This window comes from Heteronotia binoei, chromosome 1 (assembly GCF_032191835.1).
Source record: "Heteronotia binoei isolate CCM8104 ecotype False Entrance Well chromosome 1, APGP_CSIRO_Hbin_v1, whole genome shotgun sequence".
Lineage (NCBI taxonomy): Eukaryota > Metazoa > Chordata > Lepidosauria > Squamata > Gekkonidae > Heteronotia > Heteronotia binoei.
This window is the reverse complement of record NC_083223.1, coordinates 66,527,178-66,544,767: the sequence shown is the minus strand read 5'-3', so window position 1 is coordinate 66,544,767 and position 17,590 is coordinate 66,527,178. Positions and strand designations below refer to the sequence as shown.

Sequence of the window (17,590 nt, the reverse complement as noted above, 5' to 3'; positions counted from 1 at the left end):
GATAAACAAGGCACTACAGGATAACCCCTACCCAGTGCCGGTGGTGAGCCATGTCCTGGCTGCTCTAGCGGGGTCTAAGATCTTTGGGAAGCTGGACCTGGCCCAGGCCTACCAACAGCTCCCAGTAGACGCCAAGACGGCGGAAGCCCAAACCATAGTGACACACCGGGGGGCCTTCCGGGTGAAGAGGCTACAGTTCGGGGTAAGCGTCGCTCCGGGGATTTTCCAGAGTATAATGGACGCTCTCCTTAAAGGGATCCCCGGAGTGCAGCCGTTTTTCGACGACGTTTTAATCGCCGCCCCCGGCCCCGAAGAATTCGGACATCGCTTGAGAGAGGTGCTCCGCCGGTTCCAGACAGCGGGGCTCAAGGTCAAACGGGAGAAATGCTTGCTGGGGGTCCCACGGGTGGAGTTCCTGGGGTTTTCCGTAGATTCCGCGGGAATCCACCCAACAGAAGAAAAAACTCGAGCCATCCTGCAGGCCCCGGCTCCCACCTGCAAGGCGGAGCTCCAAAGCTTCTTGGGGGTGCTGAACTTTTATCATTCGTTCCTCCCCCACAAAGCAGCCCTCGCTGAGCCCCTCCACAGGTTACTGGACAAAAAGGCCCCGTGGGTGTGGGGGAAAAGGCAAGCCGCCGCATTTCAGGCGGTCAAGGACATCCTAGTATCTAATGCGGTGCTCCACCATTTTGACGAGGGTCTCCCCGTCATCTTGGCGTGCGATGCGTCGCCCTATGGAGTGGGGGCAGTCCTGGGGCACCAACTCCCGGACGGGAGAGAGGTCCCGGTGGCATACTACTCCCGCACACTTACTCCAGCCGAGCGCAACTACGCGCAGATTGACAAGGAGGCGCTGGCAATCGTGGCGGGGGTCCGCAGGTTCCACGAATACCTGTATGGGCGGAGGTTCACTATTGCCACCGACCACAAGCCTCTCCTAGGCCTACTGGCCCCAGACTGGCAAACCCCCCAAATTCTCTCACAGCGTGTGTTTAGGTGGAACCAATTCCTCAACTCCTACACGTACACGTTGGTGCACAGGGCGGGCAAGGCCATGGGCCACGCGGACGCGCTCAGCTGCTTGCCGCTTCCGGAAGTAGGCCCAGACCCCGCCCCCGCACACCAGGTCATGATGCTGGAAAGCCTCCCAGAGCAGCCCCTACACGCTGCAGAGGTCGCCAAGGCAACACAGAAACACAAGACACTGGCGAGGGTGCTCGACTGGGTGATGAGGGGCTGGCCTGAGGGGAACATGGGGGAAGAATTCAAACCATACACAACCAGGAGGGAGGAATTAGCCGCACACAAGGGGTGCCTGTTATGGGGAAGCAGGGTGGTGGTCCCGCCCCCGCTGCAAAAGCGAGTCCTGGAATCCCTACACGAGACCCATCCCGGCATAGTCCGAATGAAGGCGCTAGCCAGGAGCTACGTCTGGTGGCCGGGGATGGACGGGGAAATTGAGACGTGGGGTCGCAGGTGTCAAACGTGTCAGGAGTCAAGGCCTGAGCCGCCCAGCGCCCCCGCCATGCGGTGGGAGTCCACCCGGAAGCCCTGGGCGAGGCTCCACATCGATTTTGCGGGGCCATTCCAGGGTCAAATCTTCATGATCATTGTGGACGCCTACTCCAAATGGCTAGATGTCATTCCAGTAGGGTCCACCTCAGCGGCCGCCGCCATCAGAGCGCTGCGCAGGGTCTTGTGCACACACGGCATTCCGGATACCATAGTCTCCGATAACGGGGCAGCATTCACATTGGCGGAATTCCAGGTGTTCCTCAATAGATACCTGATTAAACACATTCGCTCTGCCCCCTTTCACCCAGCCACCAACGGCCAGGCGGAGCGGATGGTCCGCACCACCAAGGAAGCCCTAAGCCGCATCGTTCAGGGAGACTGGGACCACAGGCTTGCTGCATTCCTTTTCGATAACCGGGTCACCCCCAACCCGGCCACCGGGGTTAGTCCAGCCGAGCTCCTCATGGGGCGCAAACTCATAACTCGGCTGGACAGACTACACCCCGACCGGACCTCCGACCCCAGCGGAAGTCCCGAGGTCCGGGACGCTGCAAGGGGATTCTTCGCAGGCGACCCGGTGTATGCCCGGAACTACGCTAGGGGACCCGAATGGGTGGCGGGCAGAGTGTTACGAGTAACAGGGTCCCGCCACTACGACATATCGACCGAGGGGGGCCAGGTCCTACGGCGGCACATCGATCAGCTGCGCCGCCGGACGCTGCCCGAGGAACCGGCGGACATCGAGGAGGCGGAGCCAACCAGAGGCCGACAAGACAACGCGCCCCCAACCACGGCATTGCCGACGCCCGAAGTGCAGGGGGCCACCGAGCCCGACCAGCCCAAGGCACCGGCCCCGCAGCCTCTGGCGGCTCCACAACCCCCAGACGTGCCCGCCGGGGAAGCAGCGGTCCCCCCACCGGACCTTCCCAGACGGTCCACCAGGGAGAGCCGACCGCCCGCGTATCTCAAAGACTATATTCGTTAACTAGGGGGGGAGGAGTGTAATGTATCGGCTGAAAGACGCGCCCACGCGCAGAGGCGGCTGGGTTATCCCAGGCATCTCTAGCGCAGGGCGCGGAATCCCCGCCTACCATCTGCGGCGGGAAGTTTAACAGGTCAGGATTGGCCTGACCTGTACAGGAGGCTGAACCGGGCAATTGTACATAAGCGGGACCCGGCCCGCGTGTTCGCTCTCTTGCAACGTGCTCCTAATAAACCATGTTGCCCTACTCTCGTCTCTGCTTCGAGTACGTTACATGAAGGTGGATATTTGAGCTGAGCTGTTACATTCACTTTAAAGGAATTTGGGAGCAGCCATGGCTCAGTGGAAGAAACTCTGCTTTGTATGCATCCCAGATTCAGTCACCAGCATCTCCAGTTGAAACGATCAGGTGGTAGGTGATCTGAAAGACCTCTCCCTGAGACTCTGGAGAGCTGCTGCTGGTCTGAGTAGACAGTACTGACGTCAGTGGTCTGACGGTCTGATTCAGTTTACAGCAGCTTTGTATGTGTTCAGATTACTGCTTTGAAGGGTAATGTTTACATCTCAGAATCTTTCAGGACACCATCCCAGATCTATTTTAAATGATAGTGATGCTAGAAATTTGGAGTACTGTCGATTAAACATTGTTGCAGTGGATGTTATTGTCTATCCATGACACAAAGTGGTAAATAGAGCAGCCACATTGCTTCGCAGCAATATTGAAATGCATAGGGAGTTTTGATTATGTTCCTTCTGTGGAAAACGAACACATTACAAGTAGTAATGTTAAAAGAATAGCAGTGTTGTTAGTCAACTGCAGCCAAAATCTCAAAGATACTTGTGAACTGGAGCCTACTTTGACAGATTCATGAAGTGGCTGGCAGTGCATTTCCCACTGAAACCAATGGAAGCCCATGGAAATGAAACACTTTTTAAAAGCTGAAAGAAAAACAAACAGTAACATATTTGCATTTTTCTAGTGGTTTCAGGCATATATCTCGTGAAGCTGGTACAATCTAATTTAAAGAACAAACATGTCTGAATGATGGAAGTGGTGTGCATGTTTACTAATTAGCAGAATAAAGATACTGGGTCAAGTAAAGCCATTGTGGCAAAATGAATGAAGTTCAGTCTTGCAGAGAATATAGTAGGGTGAACTCTTGCCATCCTCAGGAAGCTGTTCTTAGGATCACTGGAGAAACTGGGAGACAGGGTTCTGCTGTTTCCGAGTTCCAAAACAATGAATTTGTCAGTTTTAGGGGATAGGACAATTTCTTTTCATGGGATAGCACCCCTCATGGGTGCAGGCAGGGTCACAGCTGACCCCATGGGAGGGACTTTCCTGAGAATTCCAGTCTGGTCTGTCTGACTAGCAGAGCAAAGACTGCTGGCTTTGTTCCAACTGGGATGAGATGACTCAACCATCCTTTTTCCCGTTCTCTTAGCTGGGAGAAAGGGGGTGGAGACTGGGTGAATTCTAGAAGCCAGGAGAATGGAATTTTCCTCCTCATCCAAGGTTTCTCTTCCTCACAGGGAAAAGGAATGGAGAGGTAGCATCAGTATCAAGTGCTCACCTGTGCTCTGGCTGGGCAACACAAACCGCAGCTCAAAAGCGGGGGGGAGGCCCCCGACACTGTTTGGTCTTCTCCCTCACTGCTGTGGCTGTGAGGTGGAGAGTGTTGCTCTCTGCAGCTCCAGGCATGGAAGGCTGGATTCTTCAGAGGGCAAGTAATGGATCTTTTACATCTTCTGCTTCCAAAAGGAAAACAGGAAAAACTCCACCATCCTATTCCTTGAGAGTCAGTGCCCACAGCAGGAGGCACAGGAATGCCAGTCCCCTGCTGGATCAGGAATCCCATTGGTGCTTGAAAAATCTGTCCAAACTTCATGTGATACACCAGTTTTGGGGAAAATCTATACTACCTTATTTTTCTAAATTATTGTTTACTCCCTGGGGGGGGGGGGGGTCCAATAAGTTTTTGCCTGCTTGCAGTGGATGCCTCTGTACTTTAATTCAGTTATCCAGGTAGAAACAGATGGTGTTCCATGGGATCCAGTTGATAATAGTGTAGGTTCTGCTCTGCAGAAGAACTTTGATGCTGTTTGAACAAATCTTATGGCCTCCATAGTGAGTTTGCTGTTTGCCAAAGCTATGCATTTGTGAGCCATGGAGCTTTCTTCAGCAGAGAATGGCACCCCAAAAGTGTTGAAAGATAACTTGAGGAAAATAACAGTAGTGACATTCATTAAATGTTTTCCTGGATGCCCTTCAACTTCCAGGCAGATCCAGTGCCTCAAACTTTGGGAATGAGTTGAAAGAGTTGAAAGACAACCTTTTCAGGCAGGTCCAAGGCCTCAAAATATGTAGTGTATATGAACACCTGGCTCAAGGGATGGAAAGCTGACCAGACAGCTCAGGCCCAAGTTATCACCATCTCCTTTAAACATGCCAAAGTCCTTGTTGGCTCACTTGAACCACTTCTTGCTGGAATCCAAGCTCAAGAAGAAGGCACTGTCCACTAGACTGAAGGCAAATCCACTAAGTGGACAAATTTGCTAAGAGGTTTTGCTCCTTTTGTGACCCCAAACCCACATCAGCACTGGCAACTTTCAGGACTTCAAGAGTAAATGGCAAAAATCCAAGGTCTTTTACTGAGAAATAAATCTTCATCTGCTATCAGGGGAGGAGGAAAGAAGAATACCTTGGTCTGATTACCCTACCAAGCTGTTTGTCCTGAGTATCAGGTGTTTCCAACATTTTGCAGAAGTGTGTCAACAATTCATCACCTACCACTGGGTGCTGGTGATGATCACAGAGGGCTGTTCTCTGAAACTATCAAGAATTTCTACATGAAAGAACAAAGTAGAAGTCCAGTAGCACCTTTAAGACCAACAAAGTTTTATTCAGAGGTGCTACTGGACTCTTACTTTGTTCGATTGCTTCAGATCAGCACAGCTCCTCACATGGATCTTTCCACATGAAAGGTTTGTTCAAATCTCAAGACAGCAAGAACCTTAATAATAATAATAAAATTTTATTTATATCCCGCCCTCCCTGACGAAGTGGGCTCCGGGCGGCTAACAACATTTTCATAAAATTACACAGAGTTTAAAATCGCATTAGCTTTAAAACATTCCAGTTAACCAAGTACTATACAGATTTCCAGGTGCTAATTCCATTTATAGATGATAATAGCGAAAGTCACCCAACAGCGATCTCTCAGCCAGCAAAGGCCATCCTGAAAAGGGTGGTCTTGCAAGCCCTGTGGAACTGGTCAAGGCACTGCAGGGCTCGCACTTCTTCCGGGAGCTGGTTCCATAGGTGTGGAGCTGCGATGGAGAAGGCCCGTATACGGGTGTTTTGAAGTTTTGCCTCCTTTGGTCAAGCACTGCCTGCTTCTTCATGCCATTCAACATATGTTGGAATCTGAAGCCATCTTATGTTCTCTTCATAGTTTTAAAAACAAAATGTGGCTACCATGGCTATTCCAGTCCTAAAGTGGTTACAGCGCATAATGAAAAAGAAGCTCCTTATTAATTTTTTTTAAGTAGCTTAGAAGAAGAATTCCAGATTCATTATAGCAATTTTGGATTAGGGAGACTTTTTAGCAGCAGTGGATTTATCAAAGGCTATTTGCATGTCCCATACACAGAGCACACAGAGATGCTTCCTGCATTTTGTGGATGTGGGTCTTCATTACTAAAATAAGCTTCTTCCATTTAGCCTAATATACTCCTTTAGGGTGTTTACAAAGGCCCTAGTGACTCTGGTAGCCCTTCTTTGAACCAGTAAATTAGCAATTTCTCCATTCCTTGATGATATGCCCCACTCTTCAACTAGGTTGTCAGGATATGGAACACACTCTCAACTGTTTATAGAGCCATGGTTTTGTGATCAACCTGGAGAAAAGTTACCTGATTCCTTGCCAACAATCCTGCATGCATGGGTCTACACAGACACCATCAGGGACAAATTCTACCTATTTTCATAGGGGCAAACAAAAATCTAGAAGATATTGGATAAGTTCTTTTGCTGTTGGTGAGCAGATTTTACATTTCTGGGCACATTGCTTGCATGCTAGTATGCTGTCTGGCTGCCATCTCATGGGCAAGTTTCCAAGTCAGACCACTGCAGAGACTTTTTATAGACTCAGTAACCAATCAGCATGAGATGGTAATCCTTCCCTCCAGTTTGCATTTAGGTGCTTCAGTGCTGTCTGACACAAGACAAACTAGTACAGGGATCACCACACTGGGAACTCTTAGGGCGTTTTCGCACTCACCTTCAGCCGGCGCGACCCCCCTCTTCACCGTGCAGGATCTGCGCGGATTTCACACTAAACACCGCGGAGCAGCCGGAAGAGCCGGAAACTCCCGGCGCAAAAGCCGCTCAAACGGAAACTGCTTTTTGGCGGTTTCCGTTTGAGCGGCTTTTGCGCCGGGAGTTTCCGGCTCTTCCGGCTGCTCCGCGGCGTTTAGTGCGAAATCCGCGCAGATCCTGCGCGGTGAAGAGGGGGGTCGCGCCGGCTGAAGGTGAGTGCGAAAACGCCCTTAAGGATTTAGATCACATTGGAAGCCAACATGAAAGTGTGGGCGGCTCACTTTTTAGGGGCTCTGATCCCCCTTAAAGTCCAAGATGAGCATCCACAGACTACAGCTCAGAGCAATTTGAGGAGGATTCCTTTGCACTTCAGGAGTATCTGTCAAAGAAGTATATACACATCCACATAGATAATGTTTTAGCAAAGGCCTATGTGAACTGGCTGGGAGACACTTCTTGAGGAGTCTGAACTTGGAAGCAACCAAGCAACTAAGCACTGAAGAGAGTTGCTCACATACTTGGGTGAAGCTGATCCCACAAGCCATCAGGTAAAGTTGATCCCACAAACCATCCAGAGGATCTTAGATGGAAAAGCAAAAGAAGTTCTGATTGTACCCTCTTGGCTACAAAAACATTTGATTCCAGAGTATGATATGATGTTCACCACAGACGCACTGGTGTCTAATAAACCTCCCAGATCTACTGATTCAAGGTCGTCTATATCACCATAGGTGCTAAACTGGCTGAACATTTTTTAAAAAACTTAATGACACTTTCTTTAGCATGGATTGGAAGGAAAACCTTCAGAAGTCTGCATTATTTGACAACATTTGTGGTTTTGGCATTTACCTTGCAAATTCAGCTTTGAGAATCTGACCAAGTGAATAACTATTGAAGTTTCATTCTCAAGTCAAGAGGAACGGAGAGTGTTCTCTTTTAGCTGCTGCTTCAGACTGTGATTTAAGAAAAATCTAAGTGCCTCAGATTAGTTGGAGGAAAAAAATGACTGGAACTAGAGGGCTCTGAGCATTTAATGAGAGTAATAGCAGTTACATGTGCAGAGCCTGACTGACAGCATAGATTACATGGTAAATCTTGGAGATAATGAGGAACCCAGGGACCTGTGTGAGGCTATAATAAATCTATGCCTGTAAGAACTGCAATCATCGCTGTCACTGGGTCCCTTGTATAGATGTAACTCTCCAAAGATGCTTTCTTTTTACATCACTAATGATGAAAAAAGAAGGGAGGACTGATTGTTAGCTCAGGAGGCTTGGAATGGAACATGGAAGCACATGAGAGAAGCTGATAAAGACTGCTAGACTTCAGCTCTTGAACAACTTTTTAATAAAGTGGTGCAATGTAAACTATGCCACACCAGAAAAATAAATGTTTATTTATCAGTCTCTTTCTTTTTAAAATAACATAAAAATACCTAGGGTGCCTGTGTCTTTCCCCTCATATAACGCTGTCTTTCGGCATGAAGGGAATGGCTGCTTTACAAAGCAGAAATTTACTTTGCTTCTTCTAAGTTGCAAAGGATACTATCCCCTGACGTTTACTTTAATATTTTTTTACATTATTTATAGTTCATCTTACTCACTGAGACAAAAGGTGGATTACCCAGTGTAAGTCAATGCAATCAATACGATCTGATATCTAATAAGCTATGTGATAGAACTAAGATTGCAGAAATCTGAAACAAAGCATAAGTATTAAGCATGACATGTTAAATAATGCAAAAGCGGTATCACATAAATAGAAATACAATGTAGTGAGAGCAAGATCAAACATACAGCAATACATAATATATACTATACAAGTAGTATAGTCCACAGTGCCCTTTCCTTTATTAAAGTGTCTTCCTGAACCATCTGTTATAATATGGCCCTTTTACCTTTATAAAAATGGCCTCCTAAAAAATTGCAATTTTGTGGAATTCCAGTAGAATGGGAATCTTCCTGGCTTCCTCATGCAAGCCATTCCACAAAATAGGATCACTATAGATAAGGCATGTGTACAGACATCCATTTAGTCATGGCACCTGTAGAAGAGCCTGCTGCGATGAACAAAGCTGCTGTGGCAAAATATACAAGGAGAGATCATCTTGAATATATGAGGGTCCAAGACCATGAATGGCTTTTCACATGATAGCCAGTACTCTGAACTGAAGCTGGTAACTGATGGGCATCCAATGAAGTGATTGCACAATAGTTACACTATGCAGTTTTCCAGATAATAACCAAGCTATGGCATTCTGCACTAAATGAAGTTTCCAAGTTGACGTTGAGGGGAGATCTGTATAGAATGCATTCCAGGAGTCTAGTCTTGATGTTATCATGGCATGGATCCAGGGGGTCACATTATCTAAGTCACGTTAGTGGGCCGTCTTCCAGGATAAACTAAACTGGAAGAAAACATTTTTGCAGCTGTATTAACATGCCTCTCCAGCAGAAATGCTAGGTCCAGTATAACCCACAAGCTCTTAACAAAGTCAGCAAGGGTTTGCTGAGCACCATCAAAAATGGGAAGCAAGATGTCCTGCAAGACCCCAGGCTTTCCAACCAACATTACCTCGGTTCAGATAGAATTTGTTTAGCTTCAGTTGTTGAACCTCCTCAGCAGTCATGCAGTGGCTCAAGATTTCTACTGCTTCACCAGGAGAGAGAGAGAGAGAGAGAGAGAGACAGAAAGAGAGAGAGAGAGAGAGAGAGAGAGAGAGATGGGTGTTGTCAGCATATTGATGGCATCCAGTTCCAAAACTATGAATTTCACCTAGTGGCTTGACACAGAGATTAAATAGCATGGGTGATAGGACTGCATCCATGGAACCCCACAGGTCAAATCTCACGCTGATGATAACAGTTTTCAACAGCAACCCATTGAGTCTGGCCCATAAGGTACTGTTTAAGCTAATCTAAAGTATGCCCCCTGAGACCTATTTCTGCTACAAAATATTTCAACTAGATGGCATGGTCTACTGTATCACAGGCAGCAGATAAATTCAATAGAAGGAAAATGGGATTTCGGGAACATGTGCTTCGTGATGCATCTCCTCAAGCCTTGTCCCCCTCCCCCCAGCTTTTTAGGCTCTAGCTTTATTTTCTTTCAGCTAAGCTTATGGCATAAGTAGCCAAGTTCTCACATATGTGTGCTGTTGCCATATTTGCTGCTAGTAAGAGGACCACTTGGATGTACCACCCATGTCCCACAATGCTGGCTTTGAAAGCAGATGGAAGATTCCTTCTCCCAACCAAAAATATTACTCCCTAGGAATGCTGATCTAGTGTGGAGTAGTTATTAAACTGACTTTGGGAATTCAGGTTCGAATTCTCATTTAGCCATGAAGCTCACTGGATGACCCTGGGCAAGTCACTGTCTCAGCCTAACCTACATTGTACTGTTGTTTTGAAGATAAAATGGCAGAGGGAAAACACATGTATGTTGCCCTGAACTGCTTGGAACTCCTTCCAATGAGATGAAAATGTAGTTGACAATAATGATATTTGAGGGATCCATGGAGGTGGCTGATGCAAATGAACAGCATGGAAGCAGCAACTTGACATAGGTAAAGAAGCATCTAAGAAATGTTAGACCAGATGATTTATGTCTCAATACTCAAGTCAAAATGCTTCTTGACCCTTTTTGATATCTCAGGTATCCATGCTCCAAAACATATTGAAAAGTTAACTTGGTTAACCTGAACGTCTTCCAGTGGGTCCCCTATCTTTTCCTCAGAGTTAATAGCATTGGACATACTTAGTTTAAATAGCATTGGGGGGAAAATAGGTGTTTGGCATTGCTGATGCTGAAACTGTGATGTACGTCTTCAGGCGCAATACACTGAGAAACAGGCACTTGTGAAATGAATGCTAAAGTTCTGTTCATTTCGGTGCCAATTGTTCCTTTTTATTTTAGTTATGACTACATAGAGGTAGGGAATCATACTACTACTAGTAGTGTTGTAGTATTACATAAGAATAATTTTAGTATTTCTTAAGTATTTTGCTGTTCTAGTAACTCTGTGCACATGTGATTCTTGGAAACTGACTCTTTTTTATCATTGCAGTTGTAGATGGCTTCTACTGTTTGTGCAACCCTGGTTATGCAGGACAAAAATGTGACCAAGACATTGATGACTGCATCATTAATGCATGCAAACACAATTCAACTTGTGTGGATCTTCATCTGGTTGGTATACATTTCATTGTTGATGGCTTTTTTTTTTTTTACATTGGTGTTTTGCTGGTTTTCTGTGCAGACAACAAAAATAAACTTTCTTTGGTATCAAAGAGCAAAGTAGCACCTTAAAGACAAAAAAAAATGTGGCAGGGTATGAGCTCTCATGTCACAGCTCACTTCTTCAGGTCCTCTGAAGATGCTACTGGACTCTTGTTCTTTTCTAATGCAATAGACAACCATGGCTACTCATTTTGATCTATTTCCAAATAGTAAAAGGGCAAACCCAAATTTCTTTTGTTACAGCACAAACCTGTTATCTGGTGCCTGATTACCCAGATCACTCAGTTAACTGACATTGCCCTGAGGGCAAGCTCCTCCCCATCAGTCAACATGCTCCTGCATCTTTAGATGTACATGCACCACAGTTCTCCCTCTCCAGATGGCTGGGTTGATGCCTCTTGATATTGCTGGGCTTCTGAGAGCAACATAAAACAGTCTTATGGCTCAGGGAGAAGAGTCCTGCCAAGCATGGGGGTTGTGATGTACGTTGTGACGGAGAGCCAGTTTGGTGAAGTGGTTAAGTGTGCAGACTCTATCTGGGAGAACCGGGTTTGATTCCCCACTCCTCCATTTGCACCTGCTAGCATGGCCTTGGGTCAGCCATAGCTCTGGCAGAGGTTGTCCTTGAAAGGGCAGCTGCTGTGAGAGCCCTTTCCAGCTTCACCCACCTCACAGGGTGTCTGTTGTGGGGGAGGAAGGTAAAGGAGATTGTGAGCCGCTCTGAGACTCTTCAGAATGGAGGGCAGGATGCAAATCCAATATCTTCTTCTTCTTCTTCTTCTTGACACCATGACATTCCCAATGAGGTGGGTTTTGATTGCTGTAGATTCCTTTTGGTTGAGGGTGAGACAGAGGAAAAAGATTGAGTATCTGGCACATTTGATTAATCGCAACTGCCATTCCCCATTATTTATTTATTACGTTCAACTTATATCCTGCCCTCTCCGCAAGCGGACTCAGGGCAGCTTGTTTTGAACAACAATGTTTTTATTGCACTGTACTTACACATCCAGAAGGAAGTATCACTTTTAATTGTGATAGGAATGTGAGCTGTTACATCAGAAATGTAAAAAATGAATAAGTTCAAAAAACATCTCTGTTGAAATTAAAAGCTGCATTTTTTATTTCATTTTAATTAAGCAATAGCTTCAGTTCCTATCTTGGGGAAGGCAGAAACTGGTGTGGACAATTTATATATAAGATTATATAAAATAATGAGAGAGAGCTTATCTTTTAGGACTCCTAACCTGACATCACTTGTACTAATCAGTCACTCAAACATTATTAGCTACTAACTTTAAACAGTAGAACATCAACAGTATTGCTAGCTTGAAATAAGCATTAAAATCAATAGCCAAGTGTATCAAACTATTATTTCACAATATATAACACCATGAAGACTTCTGATACTGATATTATCCATAACATCTAGAAATATAAGAAAAAGGATGGCATATAAGGTTGAATGTGGCTGAATGAGAAGCAACCAGTGGCTGAATGAGAAGCAATAATCAATGCCAGGAGTGTAGGGTTGCCAAGTCTAACTCACAAAATATCTGGGGACTTTGTGGGTGGAGCAAGGAGACTTTCCCATTCCCCCCCCCCAAATAAATAAATAAATAAATACAAACACAGCAGTGCAGTTCCCCTGAATACAGTCTTCATTTCCCCAGCAGCTGGCTGCACTTTCACTCTCTCTCTCTCTCAGTCACACACTCTCTCTCACACACAAAGCAGCCAAAAGCACACACCTTGTGGTCTCACACCTTGGAAGCACACACCTTGTGGTCTCACACCTTGGAAGCACACACCTTGTGGTCTCACGGGGGCAATTTACTCACCAATTTACTCTGCAAACAAGAAATGAAGGGACTGGGCTGCTTCCCTTCTTCCTTCCTAGTCGTTTTGCAAACTCACCCCGCCCCCATTCAGCCTAGCTGAAGATTTAAAGGAACATGAACTTTTCAAAGAGCAAACATCCCAGCATCATCTTAAATCTTCCAAGGTTTGAAAGCACATGGAGGTTGTTGGGGTGAGGCTTCTCCCTGCCAGTCAGCTGACTGGAGGTGGGAAAGAGTCTGCCAGACTAGGAGATCCCCTGCTGGGACCTGGGGATTGGCAAGTCTTCAGTGTGGCACTGAGGATCAGAGCTGGAGGACGCAGAGATCTGATAGTAGTTTAGGTCTGTCCTGTAGTCCCACTGCCTCTCTCACGCAGCTGTGTTGTCCTTTCCCACATTCACTACATTAGATACAAGCTGTTAAACCGTAAAACTTCCACTATCAATACTATATTGCTTGCCATAGTAGGAAAAGGGCTGTGGCTTAGAGGAAGAGCATCTGCTTTGTACACAGAAGGTTCCAGGTTCTGTTTCCAGTGCCTTCCTTTGAAAGGATGAAGTGCCAGGTGTTATGAAAGCCCAAGTCCCTGGAGAGCCACTGCTAGTCAGATCAGAAAATACTGACCTCGATAATGGTCATACAAAGACTTTGGACTTGATTTATGGCACACTTGGCCCAAAAAGCTAACTTGCACTGTTCTAAAGTGACTCTTTCAGTCCCGCTTTGCCTTTCTGTCGTTTGGGGAAAATTCAGCAGTAAAAAAACCACACAAAAAGAACAGGACAAATTACTTATTTGACTAGTGCCTTGGGAGTCACTCTGCTCACAATCTCAGCTTTCTTCAACAACTAAATCCTGTCATAAAAAGGCTAATTCACTCTCATTTACGGTGTTACATTTTAGATTTGTTTTCTTCATATGTCTTGAGAGTTTTGTTACCATCACTCAAGTCTATCCATTCTCCTGCTACAGTAATTTGTCATTTCCCCCTGTCAAAAATGTATACCATTTTGTTTTAAATGGACTGTGACATAGTTAGCAAATCAATAAAATCCCCACTGGGCCATCGTTCCTCAAAGTGGCAAAACAGGAGAGGAGAAAAAAGGAACACCTTCCTGAGGAGAATCTATTCACTGTAGGAATAAACCTGTACACACATAGGGTGTTTGGTTTTGTTGGGAATGTGTGTTTTCTTTAGCCTTCAGACTGAACCACGACTGTTGATTTGCACCAAATACATAAGCTGTGTATTTCTTGCAGTTCAACATTGCATTGTGCTACAAATATAACTGGGCTGGTTTAATATAATAAGCATTGTCAAAATGGTATTCAATTTTGTTCTTCGTTGTTAGGTTGGGGTTTTTTTTGGCCACTTGGAGTATACAGAATTCAAGGATGGGTGATATGCATTCACATAAGAGCTAGTGAAGCTAAAATGAATCTAAAAGCACTAGGTGTCCATCTCTAAGGCCCACTTCGAGCAGAACACTTTTTTAAAAAATCTAAATATTACTTCAAGATGCATTCATCATAAAAGCACACGTTTACTTTGCCATGAGTACTTTTGGAATGGAATTTCACTCACATAAATCAAGTGTAAAGAACATTTGTGCTGGATTCTGCGTGGTTAGGGGTCTCCAGTTTATTTCAGCCTGTGGGTTCCTTTGTAATTTTGAGAGGGGATACAGTTTCAAGAGGCAGAGACAAATGCAAAACCTGTTTCCTTGCTTTGCAAAAGAATTTCATGGTGACCACACTGGCCTTGTGAAACTGCCTAATTCAGGACTTGGTTGTTTCTCTGTCAAGTTTAGTATTATTGGTATGTTGATTGGTAGCATGGACCTGCCACCGGGAGGACAGCAAGCTTGGAGAGGGGATGGATGGGCTTCTTTTCTAAAACACTTCTCTTATAAAACAGCCCAGTTCTCTGGATTTTAACACTAGAACAAAACTTGCTCTCTGCTTTGCAAAGTTAGCTCATGGAAGCAGTCAGTCAGGACTGAAAAAGAAAACCACACACTAAGTAAAGCCCAGGTGTTTACCTAGGCTTAGAGTTGCCAGGTCTAGCCTGTCTGCTAGTGGGGGGCCTTCTCTATGATGCCGTAGAGTTGTTGCCAAAATGCTAGAGCATCCCCAGGCAACATGCCTGGGGCTGGGCACATCAGGCACCCACAGAGCTCTTTGAAGCTGGGGCTTTCCTCACTGGCCAATCCTGTGCTGTCAGGTCGGAGGCTCCAAAGCTAGGGGAACATCTGTCTCAAGCAGGAGGCTGGGAACCCTATCTAGGCTTGCCAGCCTCCAGATCATGCTTGGAGATCTCCCACTTTTACAACAGATCTCCAGCTGGCAGAGATCAGCTCCCCTGGAGAAAATGGCTGCTTTGAAGGGTGAACTCTATGGCATTGTACCATGCTGAGGCCCATCCCCTCCCCAAACCCTGCCCTTACTAAGATCCACCCCCAAAGTCTTCAGGTATTTTCCAACACAGACAAGGCAATCCTTTGCTTACCGGTCCTCTTGATCCCCCAGTGACTGCAGTTGTTATTGCAGATTTGAAGACTTGTTCATTTGAATGAGAGCCAGCCATTTTGGGGGACCCTGTGTTAGGTTCCCAGCTGTTGTGTTCTGAGCTTTGAAATCTCCAGAACTGCATTGCCAATACTTAGAAAGATATTGAAAGTATAGATGACAAAAAAGTGGTGAAAACTGAAAAGTGGTGAAAGGAAGCCTTTCAAGTAGAGAGAAGTAAACAATAACATTTCTTAGGGTCTTTTCTATTCACTATTTTCACAGGAAAGGAAATGAATATGCTGATAATGCATTTATGGTAGCTGACATCAAGTCAGAAACTTTGGCTAATGTAGAAACAAAACAGGATGTCAAGTATGATTAACTGGATATCCCATTCTAAACAGGTGTAACAAAAATTAAATAGTTCATTATGTGTGGCCTTGTGTCTGGGGAGCAATAATCACCATCCTCATCATGAAATGTGAGAACCTGACTAAGCCGGACAGATTTGATGAGGCTGGTTGATGGATTGCAATTAGATACCAGTATGATCTTCAATAAAGGTACTGATAACTATGAATAGTCATGTGTGGCCACTATAATGTATGCTTTTGTAGCATCCAGTTTAAATCATTGCAATATACCCTGTGTTGGGTTTCCTTGAAGATAATTCAGAAACTTCAATTGCTGCAGAATGCAGCTGCTTCAAAATGCTTATATAAAGTCAGTACTACTTCATCTGCACTGTTTCCCAGTATGTTTCCAGATTCTATTCAATTTGCTGGTTATGAATGTTAAAGCCCTAAATGGCTTGGATCTAGTATAGTTGAAGGGCTACTGCCACCCATATCAGCTTTTTAATATCTGTTTGATGTCTTTTGTTAAAATATTTTTATGCCACCTTTCAACCCAATCAGGATCCACAAGGCAGTGAACATTACGACATTTTAAACAATTAAAATACAATTAAAATTATACAATTTAATTAAAAATGCATAAACACACAGTATTTGAAAGAAGGACAGTCTCCTATTGGGGGTATCCCAGATGAAACAAAAGATCTTTCACTGACAGAGAGCATGACGACCAATAATTCATACTTATCAGTACCTTTACTGCAGATCATACTGGTGTCCAGGCCTCGGATTCAGTGGGAGCTCACACAGCTCCTGAACCTTTCTGAGAGTTCCACCTCCTCCTTCTGAGAGTGCCACCTCCTTGTCCATTGAATAGTATGTGCAGCTGCATAACGATCCCTGGATGAGCTCCACTACCTATTTTTCTACAAAATGACCCTTGCTGGTGTCTCACTGCAATCTATAACCAGCCTCATGAAATCTACTCTCTTCAGTCAGGTTCCCACATTTAATGATGAAGATGGTGACTATTGGTCCCCAGACACTAACACAGAGAAAACTCATTTGAAGGGAGTTCCAAAGCATGATGGAGAAGGCACTTTCCCATGATGCCATCCTTCTAGCCTCAGATGGTGAGGGCAACTGAAGCAGGGCCTCTAAACATGATGGAGTGAGTGTGTTTATATTAGAGAAGGTGGTTCTTAAGGTATGTTGGCCCAAGGCTGTAGAAAGCTTTAAAAGCCAATACCAGCACCATGAGTCCAGCAAGAAATTGAAAGCCAGTGTAGGAAGAACAAGCCTGGAGTAATATGGTCCCTATAACCCACTCTAATCAATGTTCTAACCACAAAATTCTGTACTAAATGTAGCTTCTAGACAGTTTTCAAGGGCAGCCCCATGTAGACTGTGTGGGGTGATCTAATCTAGATTTGCCATGGCATGCACCACAATGGCAAGATCTTTTCTGCCCAGGAAGGCTACAGTAGCTGGCTTATCAGCTGAAACTGCAGAAAAACATACTTGGTGACACCTGCCACCTGTATATCCAACAGAAGGTCCAGGTCCAAGAGCACCCCCAAGCTTCAAACTTGCTATTTTAGGAAGAGTGTGACTCTGTTCAGAACAGGGGATATCCCATTTCCTGAGTCAGTCCTTTCCACCACCAGAAGCACCTACGTTTTATTGTGATTACGCTTCAGCTTGTTAGCCCACATCCTTTCCAAAACTGCTTCCATGTACCTGTCCATCATTCCCATAGCGTTCCTGGAATCTGCTGGTAGTGTGAGATTCCATGATTTATTCATATTGCTTTCTTGTAGGA

The 17,590-nt window shown here is 45.4% G+C and overlaps 1 protein-coding gene across 1 annotated transcript in view; it reads left to right on the top strand.

Annotated features, from left to right (window-relative positions):
* LOC132569395 (protein eyes shut homolog) overlaps positions 1-17,590 on the top strand; it is a 238,708-nt gene that overhangs the window by 42,691 nt on the left and 178,427 nt on the right. Inside the window, exon 4 of the mRNA XM_060235448.1 lies at positions 10,888-11,009. Within this exon, the coding sequence (XP_060091431.1) occupies positions 10,888-11,009 (122 nt within the window). The remainder of the gene's footprint in view (positions 1-10,887; positions 11,010-17,590) is intronic.